Here is a 20104-nt window from a genome sequence, read left to right on the forward strand (position 1 = left end):
CCCTCCCTACTGTGCCAAAGGAACAGATCAGAGGTTGTCATTGGCAGCCTAGCCCTGGACTCGCAATCGTGAACCTCGCAGCTTATGGCTAACTCTGATACAATGCATGAAATAGGAACAGTTGTGTTTTATTTGTACATGTAAAATAAAATCCTTAACTCTTGTGAGCTGAAGTCCTTGTAGCTTTTCCAGTCCCAAAGGCAGTGGAGGCATGTCTACAACTTTGGACACAATGGAGTGAATTAAGGTCCTACCTGCCTGACTTATATATAGGTACTCTAGGTAACGGTGTGCACCTGAAGAGCGAGCTGGCTGTGAGGGAGGCAGGACAGAACTGGAGCACCTTGTTCCTCCATCTACACTTCCTGCTGATGTGGAGCAGAGCTGTGCAGAGCTGAGAAGAGGAGAGGAGAGGAGAGGAGAGCAGAAGAGAGCAGAGGAGAGCTGCCTGGGCCTCCATGCTGACGGGCGCTGACAGCTTTGGCAAGGCCCAGGACAAAGTCATCTGAAAGCCCCCCCACCCCCCCCTACTCAATACATCCAATGTAATGGGTACCCAATTCTGCATCCAGCCGCACAATTTTTTTTTAGCAATGCGTACAGGTGGTCAACTCCACCACACTCACACCACAGGTCACCGGGAGCATGCAAAAAGCAGGCAGGGAAGTAAGATGGAGGTGAGGAATCGTCTCTATATTCTTCTGAAAGCCTGAATCCTGTAGTACAGTGTAATGAAAATGTCAAATGTGAAAATGTTAAAATACAAGTGGTGGTCCACTGAGTTCAGTTTGACAATCAGATCTTCACACCCACTATCCTCATACTGTACGCCCGTGCACACACACGCACACACACATACACACGCACACACACACACACACACACACACCCTGGATTTCATCATCAGTCAGATGGTGTGCTTTGACAGGTCTTGCGGAACTTAAGTGAAATTAATGGCACACATTTTGAAAGACAGCCACAAACTTGGAGCTCTGGCTGGCAGGACCAGACATGAATGAGAGGAGGAAGCAGGAAGGGAGTGCGCACCATCTTATGGATTAATAATAACAAAATTGTGATGAAGTTAACATAAAAAAACTGTATGCATCAAAGGATATTTCTATTCATTTTACTGGATTTTAATGGTTGGTGAGTGAGTTTAGGGCAGAAATGTCTTGTTTTGAAGGGGTTTAAACATCTCTATGACCTACCTCACTCAACCCAATCCACATAAAGACTCACATCAGCACATTTCTATTCATCCACAACATGCAGTTGTTCTCAATTCATAAAAATGTAGTTCCAAATCGTGACTGTGTCGAATGAAACGCTGCCAAGCGATGACTGTTCTCTGACTCTGCCTTGATTCAGGTAACGCGAGCCAATAGCAGCGCGAGCCCGCTGCTCAAACACGCTCACTCATGAAAAAGAGGCGGGCCGAGCGAGAGGAGCACACCTTCCCAAGAAGTGGAGATATCTATCTCGCTTATTGGGTAATAGGCTGCTTTGCAATACGGACTCCGTAGGTACGGCTGACTGAGCTCGTCGGCTTGCAGAAGGGGCAGGTGGTAGGCATCACCAACCCACCTCCACTTGGCAGTCAGCGCACCTCGTTAGAAAATCCAGTTGATTATTTATCTTCCATATAATCGATCCGGGCACGTTTAAGTTAATTCATGTATTTAAGGTCATTGCTGTAGACCGTGCTCTAAGATGGAAAACGCCCACACTAAAACAGCATCTGAAGTTTTAGAAAACTTCGGTGTGAACGAAAACACTGGACTGACCCTTGAACAAGTGAAAATCAATTTTGAGAAATATGGACCCAACGGTGAGTCGCATGCTCCATTTACCAATTCACTTTGTTTTTGTATTTGTAAAGTGTATTTGTATAGTTAGTCTATCCTTCTCATTGCATACAAGCATCGAGTAGCCTATGAGTAGTTTTGGAGCGGGTAGCGTCTAACCATTTCCTTGTCGGAAAAAAGAGCCACAAATGGTGTAACAGCATCTATTTGGCTACTCCACCATGCCAATTCGTGACAGACAGTTGAGTCCTCGGCTTTATATCTACTGTATTTCTATTGATGTTTTGATGTACACTTCAGAGCAGTCGTGTAAAACCACATTGTATATTGGTAAATTATACAGCTCCGTACCGATGACGCACAGGTGAGCTTCTCGGGAAAGTGGTCTCCGAGTTTTGTCCCATGTGTTTGTAAGCACCGCGTGAGACGGTAAAAGGTTGCTTGTCAAAATATGATCAAATGGTCAAAGTATAAACGCCAGCTGCTGCACGGTCATTTAGATCTTTTTTTTAATCTCGCACGTTGTTTATCTTGCTGTTTGGTGCGATGGAGAATGCGCACGGTGCCAACCTCTGACAAGTTACTACGACGCGTAGCCAAGTAACATCGCCTGCGCTACTTTTCGAAATGTTGATGGATAGATTTTGCCTGCTTGGACAAAATAGTGAGAGCTCGCATTTAGGCATAGAGCGAGTACAAATGGCTATCTTCGAATTGAGCATCCATGAGGCTGAAAGAAGTAAAAATGACTTCCGTGAAGACAGCGGTGCCTAGAACTAGAACTAATCGTTTTACTTTTGCAATTGGATAATACTGCACCTGTTACTGCAACACCTCAGGGGGAAAACTTGAGCAACCAGTTTTGCACTTCCTCGGTGGTGAAACTGATCTATTGGGCTACTGTAGCATATACACAACATTGAAACTTTTTGGGATCCGATTTCGTATAGCACTGCATCCAACAACATAGTGGCATAGACTACACGCCTTTCTTCCTCTTTCACTGAGACGTTTACATAAATAAGCGGCAAATTGGCCTTTGAGATGGGGATGCGTTGCTCACTGCAGTAGTGAAAGTGTGCGGCTGTATCAGGACGCATCTATTCTTCACGGCTTCCTGGAGTGGTTTGTGTGGGGTGAGGGAACACTGTGCAAAACTGCAACGATGTAGTGTTTAAATTTTGCTTTCTTGGCTCCAAAGACACCTAGTCTATAAAAGTCGTTATGCTCAACTAGTCTGAGTACAGTAAGCAATCTACCATCAATCTACCATTTGTCCCTCGCATCCGTGTCAGCAGTATTTTAGTTGAACTGAACTCTGCGTAAGTTCAAAAGGCAAACAACCCTGCATTCATTTTTAAACAGAACGGACGCGGTGCGCGTGACCCAAGCACTATGCAAGCGTTTGTGACTCCTGGACCGCATCTTGGTTTTTACAACCAGGTTGTCCTCGTTCTACTGTGGTGTTGCTGCTGCTGCTGCTGGTGGTGGCGGTCGTGTGGCGCAGCAGTTACGAGGGCGACACAGCGAGCCTTTTGTTGCAGAAGGCAGCCGCAGCGCAGCGGTGCCCCGTAGGCCTGCCCTGCCATGATGACCTCATGGAAAAAGCAACATCTTGTTCAGATAGCGTCGCTCTCGGTTTGAGCTGTCAACTTCCTGCCTGTTTCAGTGAAGAGATAAACGTAGCAGGGGATACCCTTTCCTCTTTTGACTTGTTCTCTGTAATCGTGCTGCTTGCAAACCTAAACGACTTGGTCTGCAATACGCTGGATAAAGCTGATGTGCAGATTACATTTCTGACATTTATTTAGTGCATGTAGACCGAATGCCTCTGCATGCAACTAAGTGTACAGTGAGTTTAATACTTGTTTACAGTTGGTAGTTATTTTTAGGCTCTGTTTATCTCCTCCCCAAAGAGGTGTTTATGGTATATAATGTGATAAACACATGCACTGAAAGCTCTTAAGCGTTCACTGTGGGGAGTAAAAGAAACGCATATAATCTGAAACAAACAGACGTATATCTGGAGTCATTGCAGTGGGAGAATCATGGCCTTGGACAAGGTATGACATGCACAGAGGGAGTGAGAAGGAGGGGTAGAGGGAGGTGTGTGTGTGTGTGTGTGTGTGTGTGTGTGTGTGTGTGTGTGTGTGTGTGTGTGTGTGTGTGTGTGTGTGTGTGTGTGTGTGTGTGTGTGTGTGTGTGTGTGTGTGTGTGTGTGTGTGTGTGTGTGTGTGTGTGTGTGTGTGTGTGTGTGTGTGTGTGTGTGAGAAACCCCCCTAGGAGGAAACCTCTGTAAAGTTCCAGCATTCTTTCAAACGGCACTCCATAGGAGGTACTGTAACTGCATTCCAGGGAAAAAGATATATGACTCGCCAGTCTCCCAGACGCAGACATAACATTCCAGTATTAGAACACAAGGCCTTCTCTCCGTGGGCCAAATACCCCCCTGGAGCTGTAAAATAAAAGGTGTGTGTGTGTGTGTGTGTGTGTGTGTGTGTGTGTGTTGAAGAAGAGGGGGTAATCATTGTGCCATCAGCTACTTGTACAGTGTGTCTGAAATGGATGGGGAATCGGCCATGAGTAAATGTTTTTGGCTAGACTGTAAGGTTATTTTAAACACACACACACACACACACACAACCCTTTGTCGTACAGTAGAATTATGTAGAGGACATCAAATGTGCCGTTTTTGCTATTTGCAGGTCACTAATGGTAACACTGACTGACTGTTAGAGGATGCACATGTAAACCAAAATGGCAATGTGTACTGTGCTCGTGAAGCTAAGAGGTATTTCCACATACAGTCATGAACATCAGTAGGTGGGCATGTCATGTCAAGTGGGTTTTATTGTCGTTTTAACGATATACATGGTACATAGTGACACGAAGCAATGTTTTACCCAGAACAATTAGTGTTGCATACAAGCTGTTAAAAACAGAGGAGCCAGATAGGGTACACATGCACACACACATGCACACACACATGCACACACACATGCACACACACACACACACACACACACACACACACACACACACACACACACACACACACACACACACACACACACACACACACACACACGTATTACAGTCCATTCACACAATACCACATCGCACATACGTAAATGGCTTTAAGGTCAGATTTGCCACCTCACCAAAGACTCCAGCTGTGGTGGCCAGGTGACACTAATGTGGCTGCTGTTTTGGTGACTAGGGAAAGACAGCCTGTTCAACGCATTGTAGTAGCTGTCCGTTGCGGCTCATTGTCACACACAGAGCTGCCCCAATGGCACCCTTCTGTGACTGTCACTGTATGGTAGCACAGGAAATTGCTGTTTTTTTGTATGCTTGGCTGGCATGAAAGAGGGTGCATCCCAATATGTGTCCTTGCCTCCTCCACTTGTGCTTGTCTCCTCGTCCCGCCTCCTGGCCCCTCCTCCGTGGAGAAAACGATAAAGTTTCCCAGCTGTCAGCCTCGCCACAACAACTTTTGAGGGACTGTTTTTCATTCACCATCCCAATTGCAAATGAGAAAAAGACTTAACAATTGAGCTTTTGCAAGATATTGAAATATAATGCTGTTGTCAGTGATGTCATCATGACGAGAAGCAAGTGGAGGAGGCAAGTGGAGGAGGCAAGGTCACATATTGGGATGCACCCAGAGTGTCACCGCAAAGGGAGCCGTTGTTGCTACACGGGAAGACAAACTCCGAAGATCTACTGCCCTAAAAGTGTATTAAAAAATTAGCTCTATTGTAATGTGTTGATGGGCAATATCCTTGTGGCCTGATTTATGTGTTGTTCGACACAAAGTGCCATAGCTACCCCACATCCACACGCTTACAGAGGGGACTCTATGCTGGTGGCCGGCTCAGTGTTGGGCAACATTGATTCAGAAGCTACAGTTCAGTCTCACATATTACAAAACACTGCTTTTACCTGTCCAATTAGGGTAGTGTTTCTCAACGGGGGCGATACAGCCCCCCAGGGGGCGTTAGGGCGCTCTAGGGGGGCGTTCAGAATGATACAGCTGAGAGGGGGGTGCTTAGTTGCCATTGGGGGCATTAGTCCATGTCATTTTTTTGTTACTAATGGGGGCGTTGTCAGGCTTATGAAGGGGACAAAGGGGCGTTGGGAGGCTTATGATGAGGCCAAGGGGGCATTTGTTCAAAATAAGGGCATTTGGACAGGTTAAACCAGGTCTTTTAGAATATGTGGCACCAGTTTGAGTTCATGAGTCCAGGTTGCCCATCACAAACAACCGCCTTCATCAGGTATGACATTGACCTTGACCTTACCAGTAGTTCCAGGTCATTTTTTGTGTAAACAGATAACTGACAGATGCACTCTGGGTAACAAAAAAAAACAGTGGTGTTCAGCAGCTGTTTTGACAGGGGTGCGCCCATAACACTCTGCCATGGCCGGCTGTGTGGTTTGCATAATGCTGTGTGTACACATGCTCACTGCCAGAGAGGCTGGTCGGGCCCCTAAGCCGGCTAAGCCCCAGTATATTCACTGCAGGTGCTGCTACAGACTGTCTGAGTCCTCACTTGTCAGCCAAGTGTCTGCATGCTAACATTGTTTTAGCACTCTGGCTCCAAACCTCACGCTTTCAGCAGAGCTAAACAGTTAGGGTAATGGTACATACAACGACATTTTGAGCAATATTGGCAGGCAACACGATGGTTCGCTCCTAATGATGTGTATTGGAATGGTTAAAATAGTTGGGTGATGCTGATTTGATTTCACTTGCTAAAAATAATATTGTGATAAGCAGCCCAAACGACATCTTTTAATACTGATGTCCATGCCCAGAAACATTGCTCGAAACTGCACCGTGTATCGTCATCTTTATAGAGACGGTAGTCTTTCCCTCTTCTGCCAGTATCATACTAAGTGTATTGTACCAGTACCATGTGATGGTGTGAGTATTACCCAAGTGTACTGTATCAGTGTGTTACAGTGGGTTTTGTTTTTGGGAAGGTGTCTCTGATCATTGTTTTCGCTGTGTCTGACTAGTTAGTTCCGTCCGCGCAATGTGTGTACGGGAGAGGAAGTAGCAGCACTTTTTTTCTATCTTACTATCTCACTTTCTCACTCTGTCTTTCTCACTCTTTCTCTCTCAGTCTCAAGTTTTTGTTTTGCAGCTGTGTACCAAGAGAATGTTGTTTGCTCTTCTAGCTAGCTCCACATTGTGGCAACGCACACATGCACCTTTTTACACACGCACACGCACACACACACACACACACACACACACACACACACACACACACACACACACACACACACACACACACACACACACACACACACAGTGTGGCCTGTTACAGGTCTGTTTTGTAGCCATGTGTTTACAAGGCTAACAGCCGTGTCGTGTCTGCAGGAGGTGGGTCTGATGGAAGGGCAAACGGCACCAACACCAACCTCGTGTGTGTGTGTGTGTGTCTCTGTGTGTGTGTTTCTCTGTGTGTGAGACGAGTGTGTGAATGCGTCCCTCAGCATCACCAGCCAGAATTTTTCTCTCTTCCTCATGTTTATCGTTGTCATATCTTTTCTCTTCTCAACTGTCACTCTTCCTGGAGAACTATGCATTTGAGCAGTAATAACTGCAGCATGCAGTAAAGGCCCCAAACAGCTTAAATGTAATTTCTTTCTACCCCTCACAACAATTTATTTGGTAGTTTAGTTTATATGGCCTCAAATAATAAAGAGATGAGGAAATGCGTAGTTGAAAGACACAAGGGTGGTTGACGTTTAAGGGCGTAACGCAAAAAAAAAAAAGTTTTTCAAATTTCTGAAAAAAATTATGGATAAAAATTGGAAAAAAATAGAAAAAAATAAAGCACTTAGTGGTCTGTGGAATTTCACCTTATTTTTGCCATTTTTGGGAAAATGTGTCCCGCATCAACACATTGCATAGGCATGTCACACCACAGGAAAATGGAGTCACACCACAGGGAATTCACTGCATTATGGCCATTTTAATCCTTTTGTATACATGACTGACATCTGAGCTCATGCTAACTTGATAATGATATTGTGTTTAATCTTAATATGTGTTTTCATTTATAAAAAACTTTTTTCCCTTCTATAAGACCAGTCACACCACAGGACACCATAAAATGAACCTAAGCATTGCGTGACAGAAAGATTGCAATATGAAGACATATTAAGAGGTTAAGAGTCACCTTAAACTTCCACAGCACTCTCCAATAACTGAGGTACTGACTGGTTAGGAGCCAGTCTTTCAAACCCTTGTAGTTGGCCTTGCAGCTGCCCATTCACAAACATTGACATACATGTCACCCCACAGGACGCAATTTGTGTTACGAAATTGAACTTGTAGTTAACATTACTGCCTTGAGTTTTTTCCACATTCACATATCTTAATATAAAGTTAATATTTATGCAATCATGCCAAATGCTTCATACATTATTCAAAATGTTGTTGGTTAATTTATATATATATGTTATATTCCAGGTTTCATTAATGTTACAGTCACACCGCAGGATATTTGACATATAAACCTTTACATAAATCTTAACAAATATGTTTCTTCTCATCTAAGACTAATATGAAACATAATGTACCACATCTTCTTTCATTGACATTTGTTTTTTAAAGGAAAAATAACAGTTTTGTAGGTTTTTAACCAATGTTACGAAAAAACAAGGCGTCACGTCTCCCACCCACAAAAAGATTACAATTGAGAAATGCTGCTGTTCCACCATTATTTTCTATACTTAATCTTAGTTGGTTGCATTCCGTTACATAGATGGAATGAGGGTACATTTTGTGTTTTCACATGCTACATCTACCCTCTGTATTTGTGCTGGCTCTTGTGTCTTGTGTCTCTGTACTGTACAGATCGCTACACAATTCACCTGCCTGTCTTGGTTCCACCCCTTGTCTCTCTCTCTCTCTCTCTCTCTCTCTCTCTCTCTCTCTCTCTCTCTCTCTCTCTCTCTCTCTCTCTCTCTCTCTCTCTCTCTCTCTCTCTCTCTCTCTCCCCTGCGTTCACATGTCACTTGTCTCTGATTCTCACCTCCTGCTATTGCAGTCATCACCTCCTCCATGGTGGCAGCGTGTTGACTCACTCCCAGCAAGAAGGGGTTGGCAGGGGTAGTGGGTCGCTTGTGTCAGCATCTAGTTTTCAGCAGTGCTTTTGAAGTCAATGTCCTCTAATACTCTATCTAGTAGTTCTGCATATGTGTTTGTTCAGATGGAGACATCAAATCAGGTTAAAGACTGGATATGAACTGGACAGGATTTAAAACAGGATATTTTTGCTCTCACATTTTTTTTTCCTTTGGCGCTTTGGGTCAATGGACCCTTCTTCAGTTTTTGAGGAAAGGGTCTATTGACCTGACGCATCACAGATGTGTCACTGCATACAGTATATCACGAAAGTGAATACACCCCTCACAGTTTTGCAGATTTTTGAGTATATCTTTTCATAGGAAAGCATTACAGAAATGTAACTTTGACACAATGATTAGTGATATACTGTATTTGTTGCTGCACTGTTGTTTGTGGTGCTTAGGCCATACTTGAAAAAACTTCTGTTCAGAGTAAGAAAGGCCCTCTCTATGGCAGGGAGATCATTTCAAATGTGTATTAGAGTTGGCCCACACACACCATTAATATACAGTAACATGACTTGAGCATGAAACTTATGTGTCATAGGAATGTAAGTAGCCTGAAGCCAATGTAATATCTCCCACTCAGTCAACAGAATACAGTATGTTTAGGAACATTTAAATACAATATCTTTTATTTGTCATTGTGATGAGCACAAATTGAGCATTCCTTGTTGAAGCAAAAAAACAAAAAAACATAGGCCTACAAAGATGCTTTAAAGGGACACTAAGATTTTTAGTTGTTTATTTCCAGAATTCATGCTGCCCATTCACTAATGTTACCTTTTTCATGAATACTTACCACCAGCTTCAAATTCTAAGTATTCATTATGACTGGAAAAATTGCACTTTTCATACATGAAAAGGGGGATCTTCTCCATGGTCCGCCATTTTAAATTTCCAAAAATAGCCATTTTTAGCTGCAAAAATTACTGTACTTGGAACATACTAGAAAATATTTGTTTATTACGCAGAAAACTTTCATGTAAAGATCAAATTTGGCAATAGGCAGCCCAGTTTCAATGAGCAGCATAGTTGCAGTACCTTTTTGTGACCATTTCCAGCACAGTGTCCCTTTAAGGGTGCACGCACAATTTTAGCCTATTTTGGACAAATAAATATTGAGTTCTGCCCGTGACTTCATCCAACATTTTCAATTTGGCCCCCTTTGAATTTGTGTTTGACATCTCTGCTCTATGGTGTTGTGAAAGAGTGCACATACTGTACTTCACCGGAGGGTTGTATGGTACCACAAACAAAGGCTTAATTATAAATCTGGTTAATGCATTCAGCCTAAGTGCTTAACCTGTCATTAAATGAACCTCCTGTTGTTGCATTGCTATTGGAGAAGTATAAACAACATGGCACTTCATTACATAGTTTACTACTTAGCTCTGATTTAGCTAAGGCCAGTTATCGCTAAGCTATTCATAGCACAACTGATCTATGAAGTCTGTTTATATTTGCCTCTTTGTTGTGTGTGCGGGCGTGTGCGTGCGTGCGTTGTGAGGTTTATGCGAAGGTGGTTAAGGGATAAGCCTGATTTAGACTACCCAGAAGTAGTAAACCAGTTAATAGAGGTGGCCAAGGCTTAATTCTCTTAACAAAATACATGCCAACGGTTTCTTCTTCTTTCAGCTTTACGGCTACCTCTGGCTCTGGGTTAAATAAATTAAGCTTGCCACATAAATACCTTTTGGTGTTTTTATACCCAGCAGCCCTTTGAAGCAAAGGTGGCACCAGTTTAATGAGTCCAAGAGGAACCACCTGACATAGTGACCGTACAGTTGAGAGATGGCAATAAGATTGGCTTCTGATGTTTTTTTCCATAGTAGGACCATACAAGGTAACTTCAACTAGATATAACTTAAAACGTGTCTTTATTTCAACATGCAGCCCAGGCTTGAATGAAATTCTGAATTTAATATTAAACTTTTCTAGCACTATGTAAACAAACCATGCCCTCAGTTAGTTGGCCAAGATCTCGGAATAAGAATTTGGAAAGGGTCTTTAATGGAGTGCTCTGGGCTGCATCACATGACAAACAGCCATGCTTCATCCTGCTCGCCTACCTGCATCCTGCTCTCTTCTCATTCGATACCTGAGCTGCGGTGTTTGCTAGCGTGGTGAAATGCTAACAATTACACAACACGGTGAACTGAATGTTGTTTTTTATTGTAGTAGTAGTAGTCCACTGTTGTGCTGCAAGGCTTTGCCCTCTTTACGCAGAGCAGTCAGGTAGAGGCATGTCGGTGCTTTGACAAGTCTCTGATTATGAGCAGAGGTATGGCAGTTGAGTTGCCCCCGTTTCCAGGGACCTGTGCCAGGGCCTTGCTTGCACAAGAAGGCAGAGCAGTTTCCGCAGCGTTTCCCATATATGGCATCTCTGGTTTTCAATGTGAATGTTGCTGTTTTTTAAAGTTATGCAAATGGCACACTGCTGTGATGATTATTGAGCATCAAGGGTTTCCCTCATCACTGAGGTGTCTACCTTGACAACAAACGCCTACCTTCACTAGGTCCTCCATAAAGGATTTTGTATTGGGAATGTAATTTCTACATTTGTTTAACAAAATTGTGCAGACTAATTATTTTGGAGGGATTTCATATGAAACTACACAACATAGTCTTTCCAATCATGATATTTACATGTCTCTCATACTAGCTAATCCTAGCTAACTGCAGGAAACACTGGCATCACCTGTGGCTATATCAAATAGGCCTGTACTGATTTCATTCTTATCCCACAAGCTAAGCAGCAAGGAGGGAAAAGGACAGACATACAGTCCAGTACAAATCGGAAAGGAAAGTTTAGTTGTGTTGCAGTACACATAATTTGCCGGGGGGAAGTTCTGTTGCTGTTTGCTTTAGGCAGACAAGTGATGGTAATGGTGCCACCAGGGATACCTTTGTTTACATTTAACATCTGCCGTTGTGAGATAAACTGCAAGCTGCGGGAATTCCATGATGAGGTGAAGCTTAGTGTTGTGGGATGTAGCTGTAGGCGCGACGATTTCACATTCTAGTAGTTTCCATGGAGTGTTTATTTTGGAGCAGTCTGTACCACAAGCTGTACATAAACCATTCATTTAAACAGTTTTAGGATTATTCATAGCGAAGGATGTCTAATGCTATGCAAAAATGTTAACTTGTTTGCACATTGATGAACAGTGGGTTTAACTTCAAGGGTGGTAAACGTGCTAGTTCAGCTTGTTTAGTTAACCAAGAAAAGCACCCTTTAGATCCCAAGATATCCTAAGCCTAGGGCTTAATTCTCTTGCCTAAACTTATACAAACCAGCTTTGTCATTGACTACCATTTTAGACCACACCACAGTTTTGGAATTCAGTGTCTTGATCAAGGGCACTCGAGCGAGGTCAGGAGGAACTGGAATTTAGCCAGCAGCCTCTGCAGTCCCTGGCATCTTCTCCAGCTGAGGGTTGAAAAGTATTCCATTTAGTTTGACTGCTTTATATTCTGTTATTTATTTCTTTTAATTACCTCCTCCAGGGAAGGTCATGTTTTGTTGTTGATTTATTTTATTGTTTGCTTTTACTGTAGATCATCAATGCTTGCATCAATCGTTTAGATGTTTTGATAGCATGATTATGTGCATCATGACTCAACATATTCTCTTTTTGGTGATGGTCTGAGCCAGCGTGGTCTGTGCTCTAGCAGTGCTCTTGTTTGTTAATGATTCATTGGTGACCATGTTACTGTTAGTTCCTGTTATGATGTGCCCCTATAAGAGTATACCTTGTTAGAAGTGAACAGAGAAAACATGCTTTTTAATAAGTTTCAAAGAAAGTTTCAAAACGTATGCATCCTTCAGTATCAGGAAAAAAGAGCGCTCTGCTCATTATGACAATTTAGTTATGATCTTATTGTGTGATGGTGTTATCTGTGATCACCCTTTTGTTCACAGACGTGTGTCTTCGTGCCGCTCATGCTGCCTAATTGGGCATTAAAACACTGCACAGCTGGTGGCTAGTGGCTAGTAGCAGTGTAGCATCTGCTGTGCTTCCACAGGTGACATGCAGCACCTGAGCCCCAAGGCCCCCTCTCTCCATCCATGGCCAGTGTCCACCCTTTCTCTGAACACACACACACACACACACACACACACACACACACACACACACACACACACACACACACACACACACACACACACACACACACACACACACACACACACACACACACACACACACACACTTTTTCTGTCTCTGTCTTCCTTTTGGGTATGTACAGATGTGTATCTATCCATATCTCTCTCTCACTCACTAGCACAGTGGTTCCCAAACCTTTTTCAACGGGGACCCTCTTTTGGAATTGCCTAGGCATTTTTTTGTCGATTTAATGTTGCTAGATATTCCATTAATAGTCTGTCTAATAATATTGCTAGAGTTCCACAGACAGGACAGCAAATACCATACAAGTGAATACAAGTCCCTTTTGTCCGCAACCGCCCTTCAGTGCCTCTGTTAACCCCCTAGGGGCCCTGACCCCCAGTTTGGGAACCAGTGCACTAGCACATTCACAGTCCAACCCAGTACATACACTTCTGTGTACACACACGCGCACACATAGACTCTTTCTCTCTCGCTGTCTCTCGTTCACCTTTTCTCTGTCTCTCACACACATTCACACAAAATGCGAATACTGACTGGAGCGAGTACTGCCCAGCGTGTGGTGTGTGTCTGAGGGGGAACACTGGCTGGCTGAGCCCTTCAGATCGTCATCCCCTCTGAGTCATCCTCCTCGGGGCTTTACTCAGCCAGGGCTGCTCCTGCGGCTGCATGCAGCACCATCACTCTGCTTCACCACTCTGTCTGTGTCTGTGCTAGCTCTATGCCCCCAGATACTGTAGCCACAGAGGAAACGTTGCAGTGTTAATTCAACACTATTCTGAGCTCATATGGAACCACTTGATTGTAGTGTTAAATGAGAACTCCTTGAGTGTCGAATTAACTCTGTGAATCCATATACACTCCAAAATGGTGTTAAATGCAACTCTCTAAGTGTTAACTCAGAGTTGAATGTAACACTTGAGTGGGGCCATATATGCTCAGAACAGTCAAATAAAGTCAGTGAGTTAACACTGCAGGTTGGAGCCAAATTAACGTTAATTCTTGTACAATGCAGATGTGTGCATTATGTTTGATCAGTTTATTATTACAGGATGTATGCAGATGTGTTTGCTCTCCTGCAATATGTTTGCTTTGTCTTGTAATCTGCATTTTGTGCATGGTAGGCACATTTCATTTGGTATTAATAAAACGATTTGGTCTACTCTTCTCTACTCTAGACTCCTTTGCATTTCTGTTGAAGTGAGTGAGCGACCTCATCCATCCCCTTTACAATGGCCCATTTATACCTACAGTATAACACTTTAATGCTAAGTGTTAAAATAAGGCAAAAATGCTATCTGCAGCAGGGATATTACCCTGCCCTATATACATCATCCACAGGAAGCTTGCTGTAATGCATTATAGTGTCCAAAGGATGACTTTGGAGTTGTTCCTGGAGGCCTAGATTTAGTTGTAGTCTAATTTTTGTAAGTGTGGCCCTGTTAGTGTTTTGGGGGAATACAGTGTTTCCTACAGAACTTAATGTAGTCAAGGTGCATCGGGAGTTCGGAACCGCTATCATTACATTACATTACATTACATTGCATTTGGCAGACGCTTTATAACCAAGCGACTTTCAAAAGAGGACATAATCAAGCCAACATCACAAGCAAATACAAAGTGCACAGGAGATATACAGAACAACAAGTGCAGTTGCAAAGAGGGGTTAGTTTTTTTTTTTTTTTTTTAAATATAAGGAGTAAATAACGAGTACACACACGCACAAACACACACTCACAAACTAAACTAAACTAAACTAAACTAAACATCATGTCAGGAGTCTGCCCTGGGGCAAGGCCAGTTCAAGCATTAGTCTAGTAGATTCTCTCGAAAGAGGAATGTCTTTAGTTGTTTCTTGAAAGCTGCAAGAGATGTGCTCAGTCTTGCTGCCTCTGGGAGACTGTTCCACCACTTGGGTACCACAACGGAGAACAATCTTGACTGGGAGTACCTAGAGCGACTGGATGGCAGAGCCAGACGGCTTGTGCTGGATGAGCGCAGTTCTCTTCCAGTAACATAAGGCGTTAGTAGGTCCTTCAGATAAGCTGGGGCCGTTCCTGTGATGGTTTTGTAGGCAAGGGTCAATGCCTTGTGCTTGATCCGGGCGGCGATCGGTAACCAGTGCAACTCAATAAATAGAGGAGTAACATGGGTCCTTTTGGGTTGATTGAAAATCAACCGTGCCGCCGCATTCTGGATCATCTGCAGAGGCTTTAGCGCACAAGCAGGTAGACCTGTCATGAGTGAGTTGCAGTAGTTAACGCGGGACAGGACCGTGGCCTGGACCAGTCGTTGTGTAGAATATTGTGTCAGCACAGGTCTGATATTCCGTACGTTGGACATCTGGATTCGACAGGTCCGGGTGACCGAGTTGATGTAGTTGGAGCATGACAGCTCATCATCAATCATGACGCCGAGGTTTTTGGCGACTTTGTTTGGGGTCACGATGGTGGAGCCTATCTTGAGGTTGATGTTGTGACTGAGCGACTCTTTAGCTGGGATCACCAGGAGCTCTGTCTTGGCCAGGTTCAGCTGTAGGTGGTGGTCCTTCATCCATGTTGACAAGTCGGTGAGGCAGGCAGAGATGCGTTCCGAAACCGTGGTGTCCTCTGGCCGGAACGACAGGTACATCTGGGTGTCATCAGCATAGCAGTGGTAGGAGAACCCATGTGTTTGAATGACACGTCCCAGGGAGGAGGTGTATATTGCAAACAGAAGGGGTCCCAGCACTGATCCTTGGGGTACGCCTGTGGAGAGGGTGTGAGTCGTAGACAGCTTCCCTTGCCATGACACACTGAAGGTGCGTCCAGAGAGGTAGGAGTTGAACCATGAGTGGACAACGCCTGTGATTCCCATGGCTCTGAGTATCCTCAGGAGGATCTTGTGGTTGACTGTGTCAAAGGCTGCAGACAGGTCTAGTAGTATGAGGACCGAGGATAGTCCTTCCGTTCTTGCAGTCCTTAGAGCTTCAGTCACTGAGAGTAACGCAGTTTCAGTTGAATGTCCACTTCTGAAACCAGATTGTTTTGGGTCCAGTAATCCGTTCTGGTTTAGGAAGTTGGTGACCTGCTTTGCAACTGCCCTTTCTAGCGTCTTGGATAGGAAGGGAAGCAGTGAGACAGGTCTGTAGTTTTCGACATGAGCAGGGTTCAGTGTAGGCTTCTTCAGTAGTGGTGTCACCCTTGCTTGTTTGAAGGCGGAGGGGACAGTGCCGGAGGAGAGTGAGGAGTTCATGATGGATGTGATTGCTGGGACCACTGTTTGGGCAATGTCTTGAAGAAGGTTTGTGGGCACTGGGTCTAGTAGGCAGGTAGTGGGACAGCTTCTTGTGATGAGTTTGGAAACGTCTTCTTCAGAGACATGATGCGACCATCGCGACTGGAAAAGCTGCGTTGAGCAATTTTGTTGAACTCCTTCAAAATAGATGGTTTTCATGCTTTGGTTTCATACGCTGTTTTATATGCTGCTTTTTTGTATACAATGCTGTTTTTTGGTGAACAAATTTAGGATCTACATTTGCAATACAAAATCCTTCTCTGTAGGCTTCAGTGCACATAGTCAAGGTGGGAGGTGGTTGTTGTGAAGGTGTCTGCCTTGACTGTGGCTGGGGGAAGCCCTGGGTACTGTGGTGGTGGTGGCCCTGGAGGCCGGTGAGAATGCTTCCCTTTAGCTGCGCTGCCCTGGGCCTGCCTGCAAGCAGTGTGGCATAGTGGACCGACGGAGGGCCTGTGCATTGCATAACACTTATTTTGGGCCCATTTTGACACTCCCTCCGTAGCCCCGAGCCACGTCACCTACTGAGACGCTCTTTCCAGCCATGCCTGCACGCCAAGTAGCTATGGCAACCTGTTTTGAAAACTTCATACACTCATGAGAGAGGGAGAGAGAGAAAAGGAAGGAGAGCGAGAGCATAGGATTGCAGTCCAAGCCACAGCTCTGTGTGTGTTGTTTTGCCATTTAAGTTTCTTTTTTAAAAGCCTTGCATCCTCATAAAGTTGATGACATGTTTCTCGTCAGCTTGTGGCCTCCGAGGTCCCGCTCTTGCGGTCTTCCTCCTCTGGCTTGTTTTTTTATGTAATGGAGGGCGGTGGTGTCATGTCGATATGTGCTAACTGAGCTATCAAGCTACACCGCTACTACAGTAGCGCTCCTATGGGTTAAGCCTGGTTCATACCCTAGGCGTGACAGGATTATGGATACGCTTAGAATGTTTCACACGTTCTAACCAATGGCAAAATGCTTGTTGAGGGTGAGCACACAGGCACATAATTATGTACGTACGTAATTTACCAAATTCAGGGTGTGGATGGGCTCCCGGTGCTAGGATTTTGGCTGCAGCCTCTTGGTAGCTCGTCTCGACAAGACAGCCCATGTCAACAGAACATTGGCCTTGGGCTGCAGCCGTCCAGAGTGCTGCTATTGGTTCCCATTATAGATTTCCCCTTTGGCACCCTGCTCTGGCCTGTCCGGGCCTGGACGCAGGCGTGAAAGCCATGCAGTGTTGTTGGCAACTGTGTCCAGGAAGTGTTTCCCCCTGCTAGTTTTGGTGCGTAAACAGGCAGGCCCCTGTTTTTCGCAGTCTGCACTGCACAGGGAGTGGGACGGCAACAGGCAGCAAATGTACAACAAGAAGAGAGAAAGAGAGAGAGGGAGGGAGGGTGAAAGAAAGAGAGGGAGAATGAGAGACAGAATGAGAGGGAGAGATGAGAGGAGAGCAAATGAGTGAGGGTTTGGGGTTAAGTCAGTAAGCTGGAATGTGCCTGGGCAGGACGAGGCTGACACAGCCCAGATGACTGAGGGAATCCTTGGCAGTGAGCGGCTGGGGAACCCCGTTCAACCCCTCCTCCACTCCTCCTTCACTCTTTACCTCTCCTCTCTCCCTCCTTCCCTCGCCCTCCCTTGCTCTCTCACTCCCTTGCTTTTTTCCCCTCCCAACTTCCTTTGCCCGTTGTTTCCCTTCTCTCTCTCTCTCTCTCTCTCTCTCTCTCTCTCTCTCTCTCTCTCTCTCTCTCTCTCTCTCTCTCTCTCTTTCTCTCTGTCTCTCTCTCTCTCTCTCTCTCTCTCTCTCTCTCTCTCTCTCTCTCTCTCTCTCCTTCCCTCCCTCCCTCCCAGCCACCAAGGCTCCCTTTGTCTTCCAGGTTTTGCCACTGTAGCCAGCCTGTCTGCCATAAAAGCATTACACATGCAGGGAGGTTCTACAGTAAGGGGGAAAGTAGCTTATGTCCCAACACCTGGTATATGGAAAACGTTGGGACTTTTTTGTTAAAAGACCTTTTTATGGGTACTGTTTCCACTGTGTGTGACGAGACAAGTTATGGGCACTGATTTCATTTCTGCGTGCCAGTTGGACCCTTTGGACAACAATCACAGCTCTAACAATAACTCGAGCACAAAAATAACACTATCTCCTTTTTAAAACATCTGGGTCCAATTGATTCCTTTCACCTGTTTCAGAGCTTAAGCACATGCAGAGATGGAATAATAATTCTAATTGTGCTAAGGTGTGTGGCATCTCTCCCAGGTTATCCTTTTTATTACCTCCGCCAAGCACCAAGGAGGGTATGTGATCGTCTGAGGTTGTTGTTCGTCCGTTGGTTGGTTTGTTCGCGGTGCGCGTGTGCTACTGTCCACTGGAGGGCCGAGGTGTGCTCTCTTAGCTCTTTTTTTGTTTTTCTTTCTTGTCCTTTAATTAACTTGGCCTATCTGTGTGTCCACCCGCAGTGTTTTGGTTGCCTGCAGGTGTCGCCGTACACATCATGTGCATCTAGTATTGGCCAGGGGGCCACGTTGCCATCTCTGATTGCTCTTGTTGATTGTGAGAAGACTCAACTGACTTCTCTGACATTTTCAGTGGCTCACTCACTGGCTCACTCAGCTCACTGTCATGTACGCCCTTCCTTCATCCTGCTGGCCAGATGAGTCCAGGACACGACACGACATGTGCTGCCAACAGCAGTGCCGAAGAGGAAGGAGGAATCCTCTTTTGTGTTTCTCTCGGGGCATTAAGCCTTGACACATGGCTGTTTTAATTCAGTTTTCAGCCTCCTCCAAAAACCTCAGGTCATCACATGTACTTCTGAGCCCGCAAACCCCCTTCCCTTCCCTCCCCTCCCCTCCCCTATCCTACCCCATCCTCCCTCTTCCCCCTCTGCCTCCTTCTCTGCGGTGGCCTGGAGTGAGAGAGTGTGGAAATAGCTGCTGTGAGGTTAGACTGATTTGGCGGCAACCTCTTTCCTTGATTGGAGTCATGCTACACTTGCAGTGGTGAAGGGTCTTTTTGAAAAAGGAAAAGCGGGATGAAGGAAAGAAAGAAAGAAAGAAAGAAAGAAAGGCGCGTGGCACGTGCAGCAGCTCCTCTTCAAAGTATCCATTTACAAGTTTTTTGGCCTCCTTACAGGACCTCATGGTGCGATCATTTTCCGAAACATTTTTTTTCTTCTTCTTTTGGCCTTTTGTTTGGGTTGCACGAGACCTCCTGGAACATTCCAGCTCTATCTTAATCTTACTATTTATATCAATGTAATAACTTTGAAAGAGAGCAGGATGATGGTGCCATTGCCTGTGGCAGTGATAGTGTTGGTGTCACTGTTGTTGACTGCAGACCCTCACAACTAGTGGTGATGGTGGTGTTTTCCTTTTTATCAGGGAACGATATTTATTCCATTGCAGACCTTGAAAGAAGACAGAGTAGTGGTGTTGTTACTGTTGTTGGCTGCAGACCCTGGCAACCAACTAGTGGTGGTGGTGGTGGTGCAGGTAGTATGTGATATGGGGTTTCTCTTTATCAGTGGGGAGTATTCCAGTGCAAAACCTTGAAAGGCCGAGTGGTGCTGATAGTGTTGTGTGGGGTTGCTCAGTTGTTGGCAGCAGACCCTGGCAAGTGGCAACTACTGGTGGTGGTGGTGGTGGAGATGGTGTTGGTGGAGATGGTGGTATGGGGTTTCCCTTATTTTATCAGGAGGGCAAATGCGAGGACTGATTTGCCAGCTCTCCCCCTCAGTAGATAAGCAAGTC

At 44.9% G+C, this 20104-nt stretch overlaps 1 protein-coding gene across 2 annotated transcripts in view; it reads left to right on the forward strand.

The window, feature by feature from the left end:
• The first annotated feature begins 1476 nt into the window (after window positions 1–1476).
• Window positions 1477–20104, forward strand: part of atp2a3 (ATPase sarcoplasmic/endoplasmic reticulum Ca2+ transporting 3) — an 83867-nt gene continuing 65239 nt past the window's right edge. For both annotated transcript variants that reach the window (XM_063203533.1, XM_063203534.1), the window contains exon 1: window positions 1477–1831. In XM_063203533.1, coding sequence (XP_063059603.1) covers window positions 1714–1831 — 118 coding nt within the window. In that variant the 5' untranslated portion in view covers window positions 1477–1713. The remainder of the gene's footprint in view (window positions 1832–20104) is intronic.

The sequence above is a fragment of the Engraulis encrasicolus genome, chromosome 7, assembly GCF_034702125.1.
Source record: "Engraulis encrasicolus isolate BLACKSEA-1 chromosome 7, IST_EnEncr_1.0, whole genome shotgun sequence".
NCBI lineage: Eukaryota > Metazoa > Chordata > Actinopteri > Clupeiformes > Engraulidae > Engraulis > Engraulis encrasicolus.